General features: G+C 35.7%; 1 protein-coding gene and 1 pseudogene across 1 annotated transcript; both read right to left on the bottom strand.

Moving 5' to 3' along the window:
- Window positions 1–1033: 1033 nt before the first annotated feature.
- On the bottom strand, window positions 1034–6563 carry LOC145786416 (uncharacterized). Its single transcript, XM_082598072.1, has 2 exons — window positions 6154–6563; window positions 1034–2297 (listed from the first exon to the last, which is right to left on the bottom strand). The coding sequence occupies exons 1-2, from the start codon at window positions 6507–6509 to the stop codon at window positions 1508–1510; spliced, it is 1146 nt and encodes a 381-aa protein (XP_082454198.1). The 5' UTR covers window positions 6510–6563; the 3' UTR covers window positions 1034–1507.
- A 1027-nt stretch (window positions 6564–7590) lies between these two features.
- LOC145786410 (uncharacterized) lies at window positions 7591–18903 on the bottom strand (annotated as a pseudogene).
- Window positions 18904–18905: the final 2 nt, after the last annotated feature.

An 18905-nucleotide genomic window follows, 5' to 3' on the forward strand; every position in this document is an offset into this window, starting at 1 on the left:
CTTATCCTTTTGCTATGCCACCGGACAGCACTATTTTACAGGAATATTCATACCCACATTTTTGTTGAAAATGCTCTCAGAATGCACCAAATTCAAAGTAATTTTTCAAAATTTTCTGGGGGAGGCCCCCCACCGCTGGGTGTGATCTTAGGCGAACACGCCGACGAGCTTAGCCCACCAGCCGTCAAAAAAACTCCTTTCAAAATTCCTGACTACGCCACTGCAATGCCATCTTGTTTTTGCCAAATTTTTGTCAACCCATTAAAGTGTGTACAACTTATAACAAGTACCGGTATAGCCTACTAACACCGTAGGCTACCTTCCATAAAGGGCACTTCCATAAAAGGAAAAAGAAATTAACTCATGTGCATTATGTCATGTATCAAATTGCATTAATTCAATGTTTGTCAGGTCTACTGCCACAGCTCACAACACATGCCTGAGAATGAAGAAGAAAGTGAAACAACAAAGGGCTATGCAGAAAATATATGCTGCTGACAAGCACAAACACTTAGGAATTTCAGCACACCAATAAAACCATTTTTACTAGTTTAGTGTTTTTCAAGAGCACTATAATGAAACTAAGCTGCAAATTGTAAAAAAGTTGCAACTTTTCCAGAAAAATATGAAAAAAAACAAAAAAACGCGTGTTTTTTTTGGCCCAATTTTTTTTTTGCATTTACAACTCTAATCGTGCGGCATTCGTGACAATGCCTTCAGAACCACAGAAACTACAGTTGATTGAACAACGTTTCCATATGCTGTGCAGCAAATGCTTGCATATGAGGCTGTGTGTGTGCAAGGGTTGGTGGTTGGGTTTAGATGTTAAGCCTCCTTGGAACAAATCATTGTGTAATTACTAGCTTATATTAGGCTATTTATCAGATTTTCCTAGATAGTTGCAGTAATAACTTAAGCATATTTGTCTGATTTGAGATAAGATTTTCCATTACAATGCGCTGGAATTTCCTGCAACTGTTTATTGGTTGTTCTTTGCAAACAATTTGATTCAATATATTTGAACACAAACTAATATTAGCATCTGGTTCTTTTATTATGATGCAAATATGTATCAGATTTATTGAAATCTGAATAACAAATTAAATAATCCACCAAATAATAATCTTGGTTATTGATTTTATCAGTTGAACCATAGGCATACGAAGCCAAGCAACGAAGCCGATTATTACGAAGCCGATTATTATATTTACAAAAAACACAAAACTACGCAACAGTTAAATATCGAACGTTTTCGACATCACAAGATGTCCTCTTCAGGAATAATATACATACAACTTAACTACATCTGAATAAAATACAATGGTTAACTAAACCTATAAACAGGAAAAAACAAAAACTGCACAGTACTTCTGACTTCTATGACTTCTAAAAACTGCACAATACTTCTATTTTATCAGCTTCACCAACTTCCAGCTTCACAGGAATTGATTTCTGTTGATTCATAATAAATGTTTTGATAGCATATAGCTTGAATTTCAATCAAAGATTAATTATTGTGAAGTAAAAACGTGTGAATTCGCATATGATCTTTCAGGTTACCGACCCGTGCAAACGATTTTTCACACACATCACATTTATATGGCTTTTCACCAGTGTGAATTCGCATATGACGTTTCAGGTTACTGACAAGTGCAAACGATTTCTTACACACGTCACATTTATATGGCTTTTCACCAGTGTGAATTCGCATATGATCTTTCAGGTTACTGACCAGTGTAAACGATTTTTCACACACGTCACATTTATACGGCTTTTCACCAGTGTGAATTCGCATATGATCTTTCAGGTGACCGACAAATGAAAACGATTTCTTACACACGTCACATTTGTATGGCTTTTCGCCAGTGTGAATTTGCATATGATCTTTCAGGCTATCGACCCGTGCAAACGATTTCTTACACACGTCACATTTATATGGCTTTTCACCAGTGTGAATTCGCATATGACATTTCAAGTGACTGACCTGTGCAAACGATTTCTTACACACATCACATTCATATGGCTTTACACCAGTGTGAATTCGCATATGGCGCTGCAGGTTACCGAGGAGTGCAAACGATTTCTCACACACATCACATTTATATGGCTTTTCACCAGTGTGAATTCGCATATGACCTTTCAGGTAACTGACACGTGCAAACGATTTCTCACATACGTCACATTTGTATGGCTTTTCGCCACTGTGAATTCGTATATGATCTTTCAGGCTACCGACCTGTGCAAATGATTTCTCACATATGTCACATTGGTATGGCTTTACACCAGTGTGAATTCGCCTATGACGTTTCAGGTGATCGACCCGTGCAAACGATTTCTCACACAAGTTACATTTATATGGCTTTTCATCAGTGTCACTTCTCTCATGAATTTTCAATTTCACGACTTGTTTTTGATTGTTGATTCCATATGGTTCACAATCTTCAAGTACTTCAAGCTTTAGTGGAATTGTCTCACTTTGATTCATGTTAAAGGTGAAGTAAATAATTGATTTGAATTAGTGATGCATTAGCCATAGTTGATCAAATAAAATCAATTAACTTACAAAGTAACAAAAATATTGCAGGATAAATAGCCTATAACCTAAAACATAGGTAACAAACTGTGAAAAATTCAATATTGGCAAACAGTATAAATAGTCGAATACTTATCTCCAAAAATACAGCAAATTAAATTGTATATTCATAAAAGCACAAAAAATGCGCACAAAAGTGAAATCTTGAAAAGTAATAACTATATTATGCAAACTTTTAACAAAACCACAGTCTTTTAATTCCATGTTACACAAACTAATATGAAACATAATTGAATTAGCTTATGGCGCTTCAAATAATTAACTTAAGAAAAGGTTTTACACACATTGCAGACAAAAGTTTTTTCACAAGAAAACCTCAACTTAAATGATGTGGAGATGATTTACAACATATACTGTACATCACACAGAACAAAGCACAAAGAACACACACAAAAATATAATCCTAACAAACATTATTTCACAAATTTTCAAAAGCGAAAGCACGATTTTTCATTTCCATAATGCACCAACTAATATACCGTAATATGATAAAGCTTTGGTAGAGAGTTTGCTTTGTTGAACCATAGAGAAATAAAACATAGTAACTTTAGCGGATTTAACATACTTTATTTCACACAAAATATAACATAATTAAAAAAAAATAAACTCAAACTCTAACGTTTTCGACACGTGCGTGTGTCCTCATCAGGAATTAAATCTGCAATACATATAATGAAAAATCATAAGATAAATTTGACTATGCACTGTAACTGTAACGACACTCTGGACTCAAAGCACAAACTGAACAAATGATATGAGAATGATTGTGAGTAAATTATGTGGTGGGAAACAGATCACGTCAGGTGTAGACTACAGGCATTGAACAAAACAATTAGAACACACACAAAAGGAACGATGAGCCACAGGCGAATAACTGCCAGTTGAGAGATGGATTGTTATGTTTGATTCTTAAGGCGTCCATGATCTTAGTCTGAAAATCAGATCTGCCTCGAGAGATGATTTTAAATTGGTCGACCGAGAGATTGTCAGTGCACGTTTCACAAGAGGCGATGTGATCTTTAATTGCACTTTTTTACTTAAACCCAAACCTACTTTAGCACTTAAACCCAAACCTAACAACTAAAAGTGCAATTAAAGTATTGAAAAGTGCAATTAAAGTATTATTACTAATACTATTAACAAAAAGTGCTCAATGCCAAGCAAAAAGCCATGCAGAGCGAATTACATCAAATATAGTTATTACTCTGCAAAATTATTTACTTTATTTGAATAAGGATCTTCTGATGATCTCCATATCAGGGTGAAACAGGCTGTAAAGGTTTTAGAGAGTAATAACTATATTAGAGAGAAATAACTTTTCTTGCAAGGTTTAATAAATTACGGGGCAAGTGGTATTAAATTTAATCACGTGAAAAAGCAGTTGTATACAGCGATCAAAACACCAGCCCACTCAATCGTGATGTACAAAATGTAAAAAGAGTGAACTGAAATGACAACACACACAACAGTTCATGCCATGTGCATTCGAAACATGGCGCAAACGAACAACCTCAATACAGCAACATATTTAGGGCTACTTTGAACATCACTAAATCACAGTGGTGTAGCCCAAAGAAAATGTGCAGGCTACTTTGAACACTGTGAAACCTAAACTAAACAGGCTATGCTATCTAAAACTTTCGTAATTACGATCGATATCCTCAACTCAAATCCAGTTTTCAATTATCTTCGACATGCTAATGAAATTGCAACCTTTTTCTAAAAAAACTGGTTTAAAAGCTCTTTTACTTTCAAAGATCGGCATAAAAGTTTCAAGCCTACTTAAAACTGTGGAAAAAATTGAAGTTTTCAGAAAATACTCTCAAAGCAGTTTTTACTATCAACAATACAATTATTTTGCCATTTTCGGAAAGGACAATTCATAACGATCATTTGATGAAGTTTTCTGAGAAATGCAATTTAAATTGTGCCTTTTACAGGCCTTAATACAATGGGTTGTCGGATTTTTAAATTAGTGTTCAAAGTTAGACTACCGTTCAAAGTAGCCCTGGTTGACGGTATTTGTTAAATATTTCATAGCTGTGTAGTGTGTATTGGCGGCACTTCCACACGACTTTCTATGCCTTTTCAATGTTTTTTTGCAAACTATCATTCATCAACACGTTTTTGCGACTGCTTTGCAAACAACATATTGACTAGTAAACGCATGGCCCATCAAAGGCTTGGGATGCAGCTCGCCAAGCATATATGGTTTTGTCGGCTAAATCGACCCACAGGAATTACAGTTGGACGCCAAATGAACAAGGTTTCAGTATGCTGTGCAGCTAATGCTTGCATATGAGGCTGTGTGTGTGCAAGGGTTGGTTGTTGGGTTTGGATGATAAGCCTCCATGGAAACAAAACATTGTGTAATTAGTAGCTTATGATCGACTATTTATCAGATTTTTCTTGAGAGTTTTAGTAATAACTTAAACATTTTGTCTAATTTGAGACAAGATACTCCAGTACATGGCTCTGGCATTTCCTGCAAGTGTTTATTGGTTGTTCGCTGCAGACAATTTGTTTCAATATCCTTGGAACACAAACTGATATTAGCATCTGGTTCTTCTTGATCTGGTAATTATATATCAGATATATTGATATCACCATTTAAATAATTGGGTCTGCAACTATTCAGTGAGTCCGATTCGGTGAGTCCGATTCGGTGAGTCTGATTCGGTGAGTTCCTAACCTCTAACCCCTAACCCTAACTCCAAACCCCTAACCCTAAAAGGGCAATGATAATTAGGCTACGGTACCCGATAATTTAAAAAAAAAATTAAAAAATCCCCCGTTAAGGGATCGGACTCACCGAATTGGACTCACCGAATCGGACTCACCGAATCGGACTCACCGAAACGGGCCATTCCGTAAATAATTAACCAAATAATTATCTTGGTTATTGATTTTATAAGCTTCACAAGAATTCACATTGAAGTCAAACTATATCAAAGGATTTGATATAGTTTGAATTTCAATCAAAGATTAATTATTATGAGGTTAAAACGTGTTCTCAACTCAACATTCATATAGCCTTTCACCAGAATGAATTATCATATGCAATTAAGTAACAAACAAGTATCAATAGGTGATCACATCAAATTGAAAATTGCTTACTACACTATCATAGTATCGTATATGCTGTATAATTTGAATTTCAATCAAAGATTAATTATTGTGAGATTAAAACATGTTTTCAACTTCAGAAAATACCGCAACTATGAACAACCCCTGCCTGAACAACAAAAGACAAATGATTAAGAGTTATTAAACGGTATTAAAAACAAAAAAAGGAACATTCAAATGAAAAAAACTAACAAATGAACAGTCGAAATTTCATAATAAAAAAATTGATGCAGAGTTGCATACAAAGTAATCAAGATCAAACAAAAACATCTCTTAATATTTATTCACCAAAAACAGTGGAAAACACAACAAATTAATCGCAATTTATCAGTTTACATTTAAGTGAATTATTGTATGGCGTTTCAAATGGGCAACACGCGAAAACGCTTTTTCTAATACATTACATTTATAGCTATTCACCAGAATTTCTTCACATATGGCGTTTCAGGCTACCGTCGAGAGCAAACGATTTCTCACACACGACCCATTTATATGGCTTTGTACCAGAATGAATAAGCACATGCTTTTTCAGGTGACTGACCTGTAAAAACGATTTCTCACACACGTCACAATGATATGGCTTTTCACCAGTGTGAATCATCTTATGCCGATTTAAAATACTGCATTGTGGAAATGATTCTTCACATAAATCACACTTGTATGGCTTTTCACCAGTGTGACTTCTCTCATAATACTTCAATTTCACCACTTGTTCTTGGTTATTGATGTCATATTGTTCACAATCTTCAAGTACTTCAAGCTTCAATGGAATCCCTTGATTTCGATTCATGTTAAAAGGTGAAGTGAATAAGTGATTTGAATTAATAATGCATTAGTTGACCAAACAAAATCAGTTGTTAAAATACGGAATATATATATTACAGTGTAAACGTATAAACTGAAACACATTAGCTGCAAAAATTTATAAACTGTGAAAAGTTGAATAATGGTAAAGAGTAGGAACAGTCATATTCAAAAACAACACAGCTTAATATTCTATCTTAATGAAACCATAAAGAACGCACACAAAAATATAATCCCAATATATATTATTTCACAAATTATCAAAAGAGAAAGCACGATCTTTCATTTCCAAGACGCACCAACTAGTACAATATAAAAGAAATGCAGTATAATCTTCCAGTGGCTTATCACAACAACACAGGTTATGTGCGACTACAAAGGCTTTCTTTTGTAAATTAAGTTGTTTAATCATTCACACTGATGCGTTCTCTTCATGTTGGGGCGAATTAACAGCATCTCAAATGAGAAATAACAAAAACACATCTTTCACAAACTTCACACTTGCATGACGTTTAATTAGAATGATTCATCAATGGTTTCCTCGAACAACAAAAATGTGAAAATAGTATTTTATAATCAGAGGTGGCCATCCGCTACTTCAACCCGTTAAGTGGGTAATTATGTTTTTGCAACTTGTGTTGCAAACCTTGGATATTTCATTTGGCGACTCTAGCATTTTTGTCACATAATTTTTTCATTATTTGTTACATTTACCAAAAACAAAGGAAAGTATATATCATAATAATAAACAAATAACAACAAATAAATCACTTCGTATGACTTTTCTCCAGAGTTAATTATCTGATCACGATTTAAATTGCTAACATACGGACACATTTTTTTCCATATGATGTTTCAGCCTTCCGATCTGTGCAAACTATTCCTCACACAAGTCATATTTATATGGCCTTTCACCAGTGTAAATTCGCATGACGTTTCAGCCTTCCGATCTGTGCAAACCATTCCTCACACAAGTCATATTTATATGGCCTTTCACCAGTGTAAATTCGCATACGACGTTTCAGGCTACCGATGAGCAAACGATTTCTCACACAAAAGTTACATTTCTATGGCTGTTCACCAGTGTGAATTCGCATATGACCTTTCAAGTTACTGAACCGTGCAAACGATTTCTCAAATAAGTCACATTTATACAACTTTTCACCAGTGTGAATTCGCAAATGATCTTTCAGGAGATCGATCTGTGAAAATGATTTCATACACATGTCACATTCATACAGCTTTGACCAGTGTGAATTCGCATATGACGTTTCAGGTTACTAACCTGTGAAAACGAGTTCTTACAAACATCACATTTATATGGCTTTTCACTAGTGTGAATTCGCATATGACGTTTCAGGTGACTGACCTGTGAAAACGATTTCTCACACACGTCACATTAATATGGTTTATCACCAGTGTGATTTCGCATATGACGTTTCAAGTTACAGACCAGTGCAAACGATTTTTCGCATACGTTACATTTATATGGCTTTTCACCAGTGTGAATTCGAATATGACCTTTCAGGTCACCGACCCGTGCAAACAAGTTTTTACACACGTCACATTTATATGGCTTTTCACCATTGTGAATAATCTTATGCCGATTTAAACTACTACGTTGTGGAAATGACTTTTCACATAAATCACACTTGTGTGGTTTTTCACCAGTGTGACTTCTCTCATGAATTTTCAATTTCACCACTTGTTCTTGATTATTGATTCCATATGGTTAACAATCTTCAAGTACTTCAAGCTTTACTGGAATTACTTCACTTTGATTCATGTTAAAAGGTGAAGTGAATAATTGATTTAAATTAGTAATGCATTAGTTGACCAAACAAAATCAGCTGTTACAAATATGGAATATATTACAGGGTAAACATATAACCTGAAACACATTAGTTGCAAAAATTAATGCAATAAACTGAGAAAAGTTTAATAATTGTTAAGAGTAGGAACACTCATATTCAACAATAACACAGCTTAACATCCTATATTCATGAAAGCACAAGGAATGCACACAAAAATATAATCCCAACATATCTTATTTCACAAATTTTCAAAGGCAAAAGCACGATCTTTCATTTCCATGACGCACCAACTAGTGCAATATAAAGGAAATACAGTATAATCTTCCAGTGGCTTATCACACCAACACAAGTTATGTGAAGCTACAAAGGCTTTCATTTGTAAATTAAGTTGTTTCATCATTTACATTGATGCGTTCTCTTCACGTAAGTGAAATAACAGTATCTCAAAAGAGAAATTACAAAAACATATCAATCTTTCACACACTTCACACTTGGGGTCTGCTACTATTCGGTGAGTCCGATTCGTAGAGTCCGATTCGGAGAGTTCCCTATTCGGAGACAGCCTTTTTCGGAGAGTTCCCTACTCGGAGATTTTTTGAAATTTTTTTTTGAAAATTATCAGGAACCGTAGCCTAATTATCATTGCCGCTTTTACATCGAGAATTTCAACTATAAAAGAAACGATATTGTGGAATAAAATACAAAATTCTCTACTGTAAATAAACAGAAGGCGTCGTTGGATTTAGAATTTTGTAATAGTTGAGGATTCGTTAGTTGAAGAAACGTTTGTCTGTTCTAACTTTTCTCAAATATAACATAACAACGTTTCTCAGCGAAACTTCATGTTGTAGCTAGTCAGGAAGTACAAATTTTTGTTTGTATCAGCAACTTGAAAGGAAATATTTTCATCAGAAAAAATGACCAAAATAAATAAAAAATGACCGAATTTTTTCAAGTCATTTCGGACAAATGACCGAAAAGTCTCAGTGAAAAAAAAACAGTACCGTACTGTTTAGTTAATTAACTGCTATCGCAAATAAAGATTTTTATTAGAAATAAGGGTATCTGCTTGACTCGAAGACTCATAGTCTCTTTGCAGATCCATGTTGCTGGGAATTCTTACTATTATTGCTGTATTGTTGTTTACTGTTTGTACCTACAACGAGATAATCCAATCAACAATGAGGTAACGTGATTAAACTTCTGTGTTAAAGAAACGTATTTTTTGTGCAAAACTAGAGTATGAATTGTCAAATCTAGAGTTAAAACACGTGTGGCAATAAGTGGCAGATTTATTCGCTGTTGTTTAAAAACGTAATTCACTAGTTTTATCACGGCCCGCGCATTAAGCCCACGCACGACGGGCATTAATCAAAAGTGCGTGAATGTGCGAGTAATAGCGATAATTACCGTGACGCGAAACCACAAGTCGCAGGTTTGCAATTTTTGCATGATTATAAAGCAGTACTAGACGAACATAACTGAACAAAAACAAGACGAATTTTCCGCGTATTAAATGATCTGGAACAGTGGTTCTTAAACTGCGGGGCACGCTCCCCTTGGGGGGCGTGTGAGACTCACAAGGGGGGCGCAAGAAATTGAAAAACTCTGCATGAATTATGACTAAACATGTCTTCACAACTACGCTGGATAGTGGATTGTTGAAGATGAAATTTTGTGTTACAGTGTTCGTAGAGCATGTTGTTGTCACATCTCGCATTCTTTGTAATGTTTTAGACGTTGCTAAATGTTTGCGCGACACCTTAACTCTCGTAACACAACGGCTTTCTGACACAGCAGCCTCGAGCTTTAGTTGTAATACTAATGGCAACGACTGACCATTGACCAACAAGTGACAGAGCTAAAGTACAACAACTATATAACTATAACAACTATATAAGTACAACAGTATTCCCAACTACAAAAGTACCATGCGTAAACTATTTCATTAATTTTAGCATTGATTTAACTGTTTGAAGGTTGGGGGGGGGCTGTCAATTCAACTTTTTTGCATCAACAGTTGTATCTCTAAAACCACTGAGGCTGCGACTATGAGATTTCTTGACTTTTCCTAACTTTCATTCACCTCTATTGAGCTGAAATTTTGAGCGAATAAAGGTTATAAATTGAGAGATATAAGGCATTTCTCAGCACATCCTCTGAAATATTTCATATTCTATTGTTCAAAATTTTCCCACCAGCTGGATGAAAGTAATTAATTTGGCCCATGTCTCGTTAATCCTAACTGCTTCACAGCGTGAAGGAAATTGACAGTATGCGTGGACCTTTTGTTCTCACCACGGCTTATAAGCGACGTCGATACAAGAAAAGCTTCAACTTTGATACGATGAGTTACCGTCGCTTGCGGTTGAAATTGCGTAAAATTAAACATAAGACTTGGTGCCAATGCATCTAGAGCGAGAATAGTTTTTCGCAGACAATTATGTCCTTTCAATCAAACAAAGCATAGGCTACAACGTTATTGCCTACTATAGAAGCTGCTCTGTAACATATTATGATTTTGGTTTCAAATCTTTCCTTTTGTCCGACACACTATCAAAAGCAGAAAAGGCGTAAATGTAGTAAAAACGAAGAATTCTGGCATGCGGAATGTGTTGATGTTGACGACCATGCAACCTCTATTGGGGATTACCAAGGATGACGGCAAAAAGAAGCCAGGCTTGTATAAGCTTTACGACTTCACAAAGGGTGGCACCGATATCATCGACCAAAGGATGGGTTGGTTCATTCACGTGCAAAGCGAAGTCCCCACGGTGGACAACTACTGCGTTTGCTTATTGAGAAGGTGCCAAAGCCACAAAAAATAAACTACCAAAAAACCGTGGCCAATGTCAATGCTGTGAAAAGCCTTTATGCCCTGCACATTCCATACGAGTATGTCAAGTTTGCTTTTGCGCAGAATAAACTATTTGAATGATTGCGGTTTTATAAACTTTGGCTTCAACCACAGCCTAAATAAAACGCGGAGCTCAATGAGAGATTTTCCTTTTTTCCTTTTATTAGACAGATAGCTATTTTTACGTTGATTCAACATATCAAGACGTTGAATACTTGTAAACATGTGCGGTTTTGCAATTAGATTGCTTATCAAAATCATCTATCCTTTTTTGTATAAAAAGTGGGTCATAAAACTAATCGTAATACTCGATGTAAAATTCAGCATTTTTATATGCTGAAACAGTATTGTATTCATATTTTATAAATCCATTTTCTATTTAGAAAATATCAATATAATGCGGTTTGAGCATAGCTGAATTTTAGCATGGATACAACGACTGATTTTATGACTTTTATACAAACAAGGACAGAAGAGAAGTAATCTAATTGCAAACCCGCGCATGTTTACATCGTCTTGCAATGTTAAATCCACGTCGAAATGATTGTATTAGCGTTGTATTCAATTTCTCGTATTATCGAACTGTAAATGTGCAGCCACTTGTAATTTCAATGTGCCTCATTGCATATTCTTAAATATTTCTGAATTTGTGTGTACATAACCTGACAGAACACAGGTTGCTTTACCATTGAATCAAGTTGAAAAACGTTGCTGCAAGAGCCTTGTGCCAATTGCTGCAGTCCGGCATTGCTGTAACCAAATCAAAATACTTATCAATATTTTGCTGCCAAACTGACATTTTTATCGCATAAACGCCCATTAGGCAAAAAAAAAAAGGCAGCTAATTCTTTGTAAAGTATTTCTCCAGGTTCACAATGATTTGACGCATAATAAATACTACTTTGAATAAATCTAAATATTGTTTGGATTTTAGTGTGTGGCATATGAATCTTAGAGAGCTTATTGAATCCACAAGAAAATGACCCGAGGCATTACAGATTTTCCTTTTGATGAAAAGCGTTGTGACGTTCTGTTAATTAATGAACCGTAACTGTTTTATTTTGAATTTCTTTCTGACTTCTGTTTACGTAAAGCATCATCGACTTTATCGGGTAATCTTACTCCTAGTACTAGCCTTGTATGTAGCCGAGTTCACATTGAACTTACATTGAGAGACGCTGTTGCAACTACAATACATTGCATTTAAACCGCTTTTTTTGTTGCATGATCTTCCATTCGTTTCGTGGATTACATAATAGTATTTGATAAACGCCACCCTGCTTCTTCAGCTGGTCTACATTTGTTAATAAAGCGTAGGAGTTGCTGTTCTTGGAACCGAGGTCACAAGATCATAATCCAAATTGGTGTGACACGCGTTCAGAAATCTCATTACTGCATGTAATTGATGAAGCATTGTTCTTTTAGTCAAGAAGCGAGCTTTATTTTGAGCGTGGGAAAAGTTATTATTTTGCATGAAAAATATAGATTCAAATTGAGATTATGTAAAAAAAATTTAATCACAACATGGCAATGCATGCTCTTCATTACTCTACCAAAAAATAATGTGTAAACTCACGCTACAATTGCTTTAATCGCAAAATAATCCAAAAGTCATAAGTCACCTCAACATTTCAACGTCTATGAGCAGTTCTAAAATTCACATAGGTTTAATTTTCGGATATGCTCAGCGTGAATAATTTTACAAAGTGAATCCCAAAGTTTGAAGCCGTACCTTAAAAAATAACAGAGATATCACTCCTAAAGCATAAGAAGAATCGACAGCCCCCCCCCAAACTGAGCAAGACTCCAGGGAGCCCAACCTCGTAAGGGTTAATTAGGTTTATTTTTAATTAATCAGTTCTATTGACATAAAAAGAGTGGCGAAAAAGAGAAAGTATTACAAAAATTATCTGAAATTTGGCTTTATAGATGCCATAGTAAATGACCAAATTATATCACAATGCATCATAATGTTTCTAAAATCTGAGAAACGATGGTTTGAGACCAACTCGTTCGCAGCTTCATCTTGAAAAAAACACCTTGACCACCAAAGTAAACCTTTAGCTTTTTTTCAATGCAAGAAAGACTCTTTTTAAAAAATGAAAATTGGAAGTACAGACAAAATCGGTTAATCGAATCACCTATTTGCCAGACGTTTTGACACGATTATACGATTGATTCGTTTAACCAATTTACTAAAAAAGGTTTATTGTGAATGGGCGTAATTGTTGAGAAGATGTCTGTGCTGACTAGGCTGGCAACGCACATTACAACTGATGCTTCCTACAACTGTTTACAATTCTGGTTAAACTTTAAAGAGTTTACTAGTTCTATGTTACATAACACTATGTTGTATGTTCCAGCCAGCAAAACTGGTCCTTTTTACATTGATTTATCGTCTGCAGACGTTGAAACAATGTAAAAAAGATCAGCTTTGCTGACTGGGAGAGCATGTACGATCAAAGCATTTTTCTGCAAACTGCAGCAATCGGACTGCAAATCGGCAATCTTTCATATCACCGATCTCTGTGACGTCACAACGCGAACTTCGACGTTGAAGTTTTTGATTCAAGCGGGTTATTTTTAGCTCCGTACCGGCTGTGTAGTTTTGAGTATGGAACGTGGCCTACGAAAATTGTGGTATGGTAGAAAAACACGGCTCACACTCATTGTTTGTTTTGGAATCGCAAAGGTTTTTTTGTCAAGTCCTTTGCGCTGTCTGGTAAAATAATTAATTTGCAATGTTCTTCAACTGAACGAAACTGCACAAATGAAATTACGCACTGCATTTAACAACAGTAGGCTACTTGAACGGTTGCTGTTAAATTATATGACCCTTCAGGTGACTGTCCTGTGAAAACGATTTCTTACACATGCCACATTTACAAGGCTTTTCACCAGTGTGAATTCGCATATGCCCTTTCAGGGTACCGAATTGAGAAAACGATTTGTCACACATGTCACATGGCTTTTCACCAGTGTGAATTCGCATATGACACTTCATGTTACTGACCTGAGCAAACGATTTATCAAAATGAAGGCAAGAAATGGCTTCCTTGATCAACAAAAAGTGAAAATATAATGTTTCAATCAGAGGTGGGCGTCCACTATTTCAACCATATGACCTTTCAAGCATAGGCACCAACTCCGGGGGGGGGCGGTGCAACGCTGCGAATTTAGCTCGGGGTGGCGGCCCCCAGCAAATTATTTAAAAAAAAATCTAAAATTAAATGTTTCTAAGTTCAAATTTGCGTTGGTTTGACATTCACTGCAGATCGATCTCAATTAAAAGATCTACTTGTTGCAACAAGAGCGCTGCTCCTAAGATAACAATAAAAACAGAAGTACGGTAGCTGATAAACGCCAGCATGGTGCCGTTGAAGCATAGTAACAATGATTGAAAACGTTTTTCTTGATTTCTTCTGCTTTGTATTTTCTTGGTGTCAATAACGAGGTGTGGTTTGCTGTTCGTTCAGTTTAGTATCTATGCGTATTAAGAGCTAAAGCTTAAAGTGACCAGCATATAATTCGAAGTAGCCTACATTATAAAACTTGGCGACATACAATGGCAGATAGATGCAAACAAACATCAATGCTTTCATTTTTTTCTAAACAAAGTAGCGGCAGTAGTGAATATCAACCAAGTGAAGATGTGTGTGAAGAAAGACGGGAAAGTGTGAAAGTTACCACTTCGTACGAAGTGGGAGAGAGTGGTTTGAATGTTCAGTCTAAAGGTCGAAAGCACCAGTGTTCATGGGAAAAGGAACATCCTTGGATAACCTTCAACTCCGTGAAAGGAATAGCTTATTGCACATCGTACAAATGGGTTGTGGATAAAGATAAGTCTCGCCACGGACAAAATCTGTTTTGTCTTCAGGACAACAGAAGGTTTGGATCGAAGGTTTCAGCAAATTGAAAAAAGGGAAAGATGCATTAAAAAGCATGATATTAGTACCGCACACAGGGAATGCAGTGAAGGTAGACTGGTAGACGCAGTCGCAGAGGCCACAGAAACATCAAAAATTGTATCTCATTCGACTTTGAGAAACATGAAACGGAATTGCTCTGTCATTGAGTGGATTTTTAAAGTGATAATTTTTCTTGCTCGACATGGGCTGGCATTGCGTGGTCACGATGACGAAAATTCAAATATAATACAAACACTTCATCTTCTTGCCTCAAACAACGACAACTTAAAACAGTGGCTTGAGGGTCTTGGTTGCTGATTCCATATGGTTCACAATCTTCAAGTATTTCAAGCTGAACTGGAATTACTTCACTTTGATTCATGTTAAAAACTGAAGTGAATAATTGATTTGAATTAGTGATGCATTAGCGATGGTTGATCAAACAAAATCAGTTAACTTACAAAGTAAGAAATACATTGCAGGATAAACAGCTTATAACCTGAAACATACGGAACATACAAAAATATCGCAAGTTAAATTGTATATTCATAAAAGCATAAACAATACGCACAAAAGTAAAATCTTGAAAAGTAATAATCGGTAGGCACTTTAACGTATTTCACTTTCCACAAACAGTAATGCAAGATTTCATGCGTGACATAGAGTACGATTCCTCGCAAATCAACTCAATGTAGTCATGTGACTTAGCATGTGATATTGTCAGCGTTCTTCTCGAAACTTTTTTGATACAAACTACATTGAGTGAACGAATTGCCGTCACCAGCGTAGCCTAGTGGATTAGAGTTTGGGCAAGAAATATAGTCGTTTCGATTGCTTGGGTTCGAGTCGCATCTCCTTCCTTTATTCTTTTTTCTTCTGTTACTGAACTGAGTACAAAACAATTCTTTTCCTGCGATGAGGTGATTTCAAACATCAATGATGTCATGTGTCCCGCTGATTGCATTACTGCTTTTACTGCCAAAAAAACATGAAACAAATCACATAAAGTTATGCAACGATTGGCAATACAAAAGGAACATAAAAACATCACAAAATCACAATCTACTGTATAATCATACTAACAACGTCAGATACATTTTTTCTATAGACCAAGATCATATTTTGGTATTTCACCAGTGTGAATTCGCATATGTCAAGTTACACAGCCCTGCATACGATTTCTCAGACACGTCACATTTATATGGCCTATCACCAGTGTGAATTCGCATATGACATTTCAGCTGACTGCCCCGTGCAAACGATTTCTTACACACGTCACATTTATATGGCTTTTCACCAGTGTGAATTTGCATATGATCTTTTAGGTTACCAACTTGTGCAAACGATTTCTCACACATGTCACATTTATATGGCCTTTCACCAGTGTGAATTCGCATATGACATTTCAGGTGACTGCCCCGTGCAAACGATTGCTTACACACGTCACATTTATATGGCTTTTCACCAGTGTGAATTTGCATATGATCCTTCAGGTGACCGACCAGTGAAAACGATTTCTCACACACGTCACATTTATATGGCTTTTCACCAGTGTGAATTTGCATATGACGTTTCAGGTTACTGACCTGTGAAAACGATTTCTCACACACGTCACATTTATATGGCTTTTCACCAGTATGGTTTCGCATATGACATTTCAGGTCACTGACTCGTGCAAACGATTTCTTACACACGTCACATTTATATGGCTTTTCACCAGTGTGAATTGGCATATGACGTTTCAGGTTACTGACCCGTGCAAACGATTTCTTACATACGTCACAATTGTATGGTTTTTCACCAGTGTGAATCATGTTATGCCGATTTAAACTACTATGTTGTTGAAATGATTTTTCACATAAATCACACTTGTATGGCTTTTCACCAGTGTGACTTCTCTCATGAATTTTCAATTTCACCACTTGTTCTTGGTTACTGATTCCATGTGGTTCACAATCTTCAAGTACTTCAAGCTTTACTGGAATTGCTTCACTTTCATTCATGTTAAAAGGTGAAGTGAGTAATTGATTTTAATTACAGATGCATTAGTTGACTGAACAAATTCAGTTGTTACAAATAGGAAATATATTACAGTGTAAACAACGTATAATCTGAAACACATTAGCTGCAAAAATTAAGGGAATAAACTGTGAAAAGTTTATTAATGGTTAAGAGTAGGAACACACACATTCAAAAACAACACAGCATAACATTCTATATTCATGAAAGCATGAAAGAACGCACACAAAAATATAATTCCAACAAACATTATTTCACAAATTTGCAAATGCGAAAGCACGATCTTTCATTTCCATGACGCACCAACTAGCACAATATAAAAGAAATGCAGTATAATCGTTCAGTGGCTTATCAAACCAGTACAACTGGCTACAAAGGCTTTCATTTGTAAATTAAGCTGTTTCATCATTCACATTGATGCATTCTCTTCAGGTAAGTGAATTAACAGCATCTCAAATGAGTTATAACAAAAACATATCTTTTACACATTTCACACTTGCATGACGTTTAACTAGAATGATTCATCAATGGCTTCCTCGAATAATAAAAATGTGAAAATAATATTTTATAGTTAGATGTTGGCATCCGCTACTTTAACGGGTTAAAGTAGCGGATGCCAACATCTAACTATAAAATATTATTATTACATTATTATTATTATTATTATAATAATAATATTATTATTATTATTATTATTAATAATATTACACTTAAGGGGTCCCTTAAGTGGGTGATTGTGTTTTTACAACTTGCGTTACAAAACTTATGTACTTCACTTAGCGACTCCAGCATTTTGTGTCGCATTATCACTTCGTAAACAATTGGGAAGTCCCTAGTATCGTATTTTGCTTAATTGTTGTCATGATTATTCCGGAGAAGACAATATTGGATTATTGTTTTCTAATGTCATCACATTATCACTGCAGTATTTCCATCAAATGTCATTGGAATAGACAGATCCATCGCCTAGCAACATTCAGCCAATCAGAGCGCATGAGAGCAAGCTATCTTTGCTGGCTAAAAACTGCACAATACTTCTATTTTATCAGCTTCACAGGAATTGATTTATGTTGATTCATAATAAAAGTTTTGATAGCATATAGCTTGAATTTCAATCAAAGATTAATTATTATGAAGTAAAAACGTGTGAATTCGCATATGATCTTTCAGGTTAAAGACCCGTGCAAACGATTTTTCACACACATCACATTTATATGGCTTTTCACCAGTGTGAATTCGCATATGACGTTTCAGGTTACTGACAAGTGCAAACGATTTCTTACACACGTCACATTTATATGGCTTTTCACCAGTGTGAATTCGCATATGATCTTTCAGGTTACTGACCAGTGTAAACGATTTCTCACACACATCACATATATATGGCTTTTCACCAGTGTGAATTCGCATATGACGTTTCAGGCTACCGACCAGTGCAAACGATTTCTCACACATGTCACATTTATACGGCTTTTCACCAGTGTGAATTCGCATATGACCTTTCAGGTTACTGACCAGTGCAAACGATTTCTCACACACATCACATTTATATGGCTTTTCACCAGTGTGAATTCGCATATGACGTTTCAGATTATCAACCCGTGCAAATGATTTCTCACATAAATCACACTTGTATGGCTTTTCACCAGTGTGACTTCTCTCATGAATTTTCAATTTCACCACTTGTTCTTGGTTACTGATTCCATGTGGTTCACAATCTTCAAGTACTTCAAGCTTTACTGGAATTGTTTCACTTTGATTCAGGTTAAAAGGTGAAGTAAACA

The sequence above is a fragment of the Aplidium turbinatum genome, chromosome 2 (genome assembly GCF_918807975.1).
Source record: "Aplidium turbinatum chromosome 2, kaAplTurb1.1, whole genome shotgun sequence".
Taxonomy (NCBI): domain Eukaryota; kingdom Metazoa; phylum Chordata; class Ascidiacea; order Aplousobranchia; family Polyclinidae; genus Aplidium; species Aplidium turbinatum.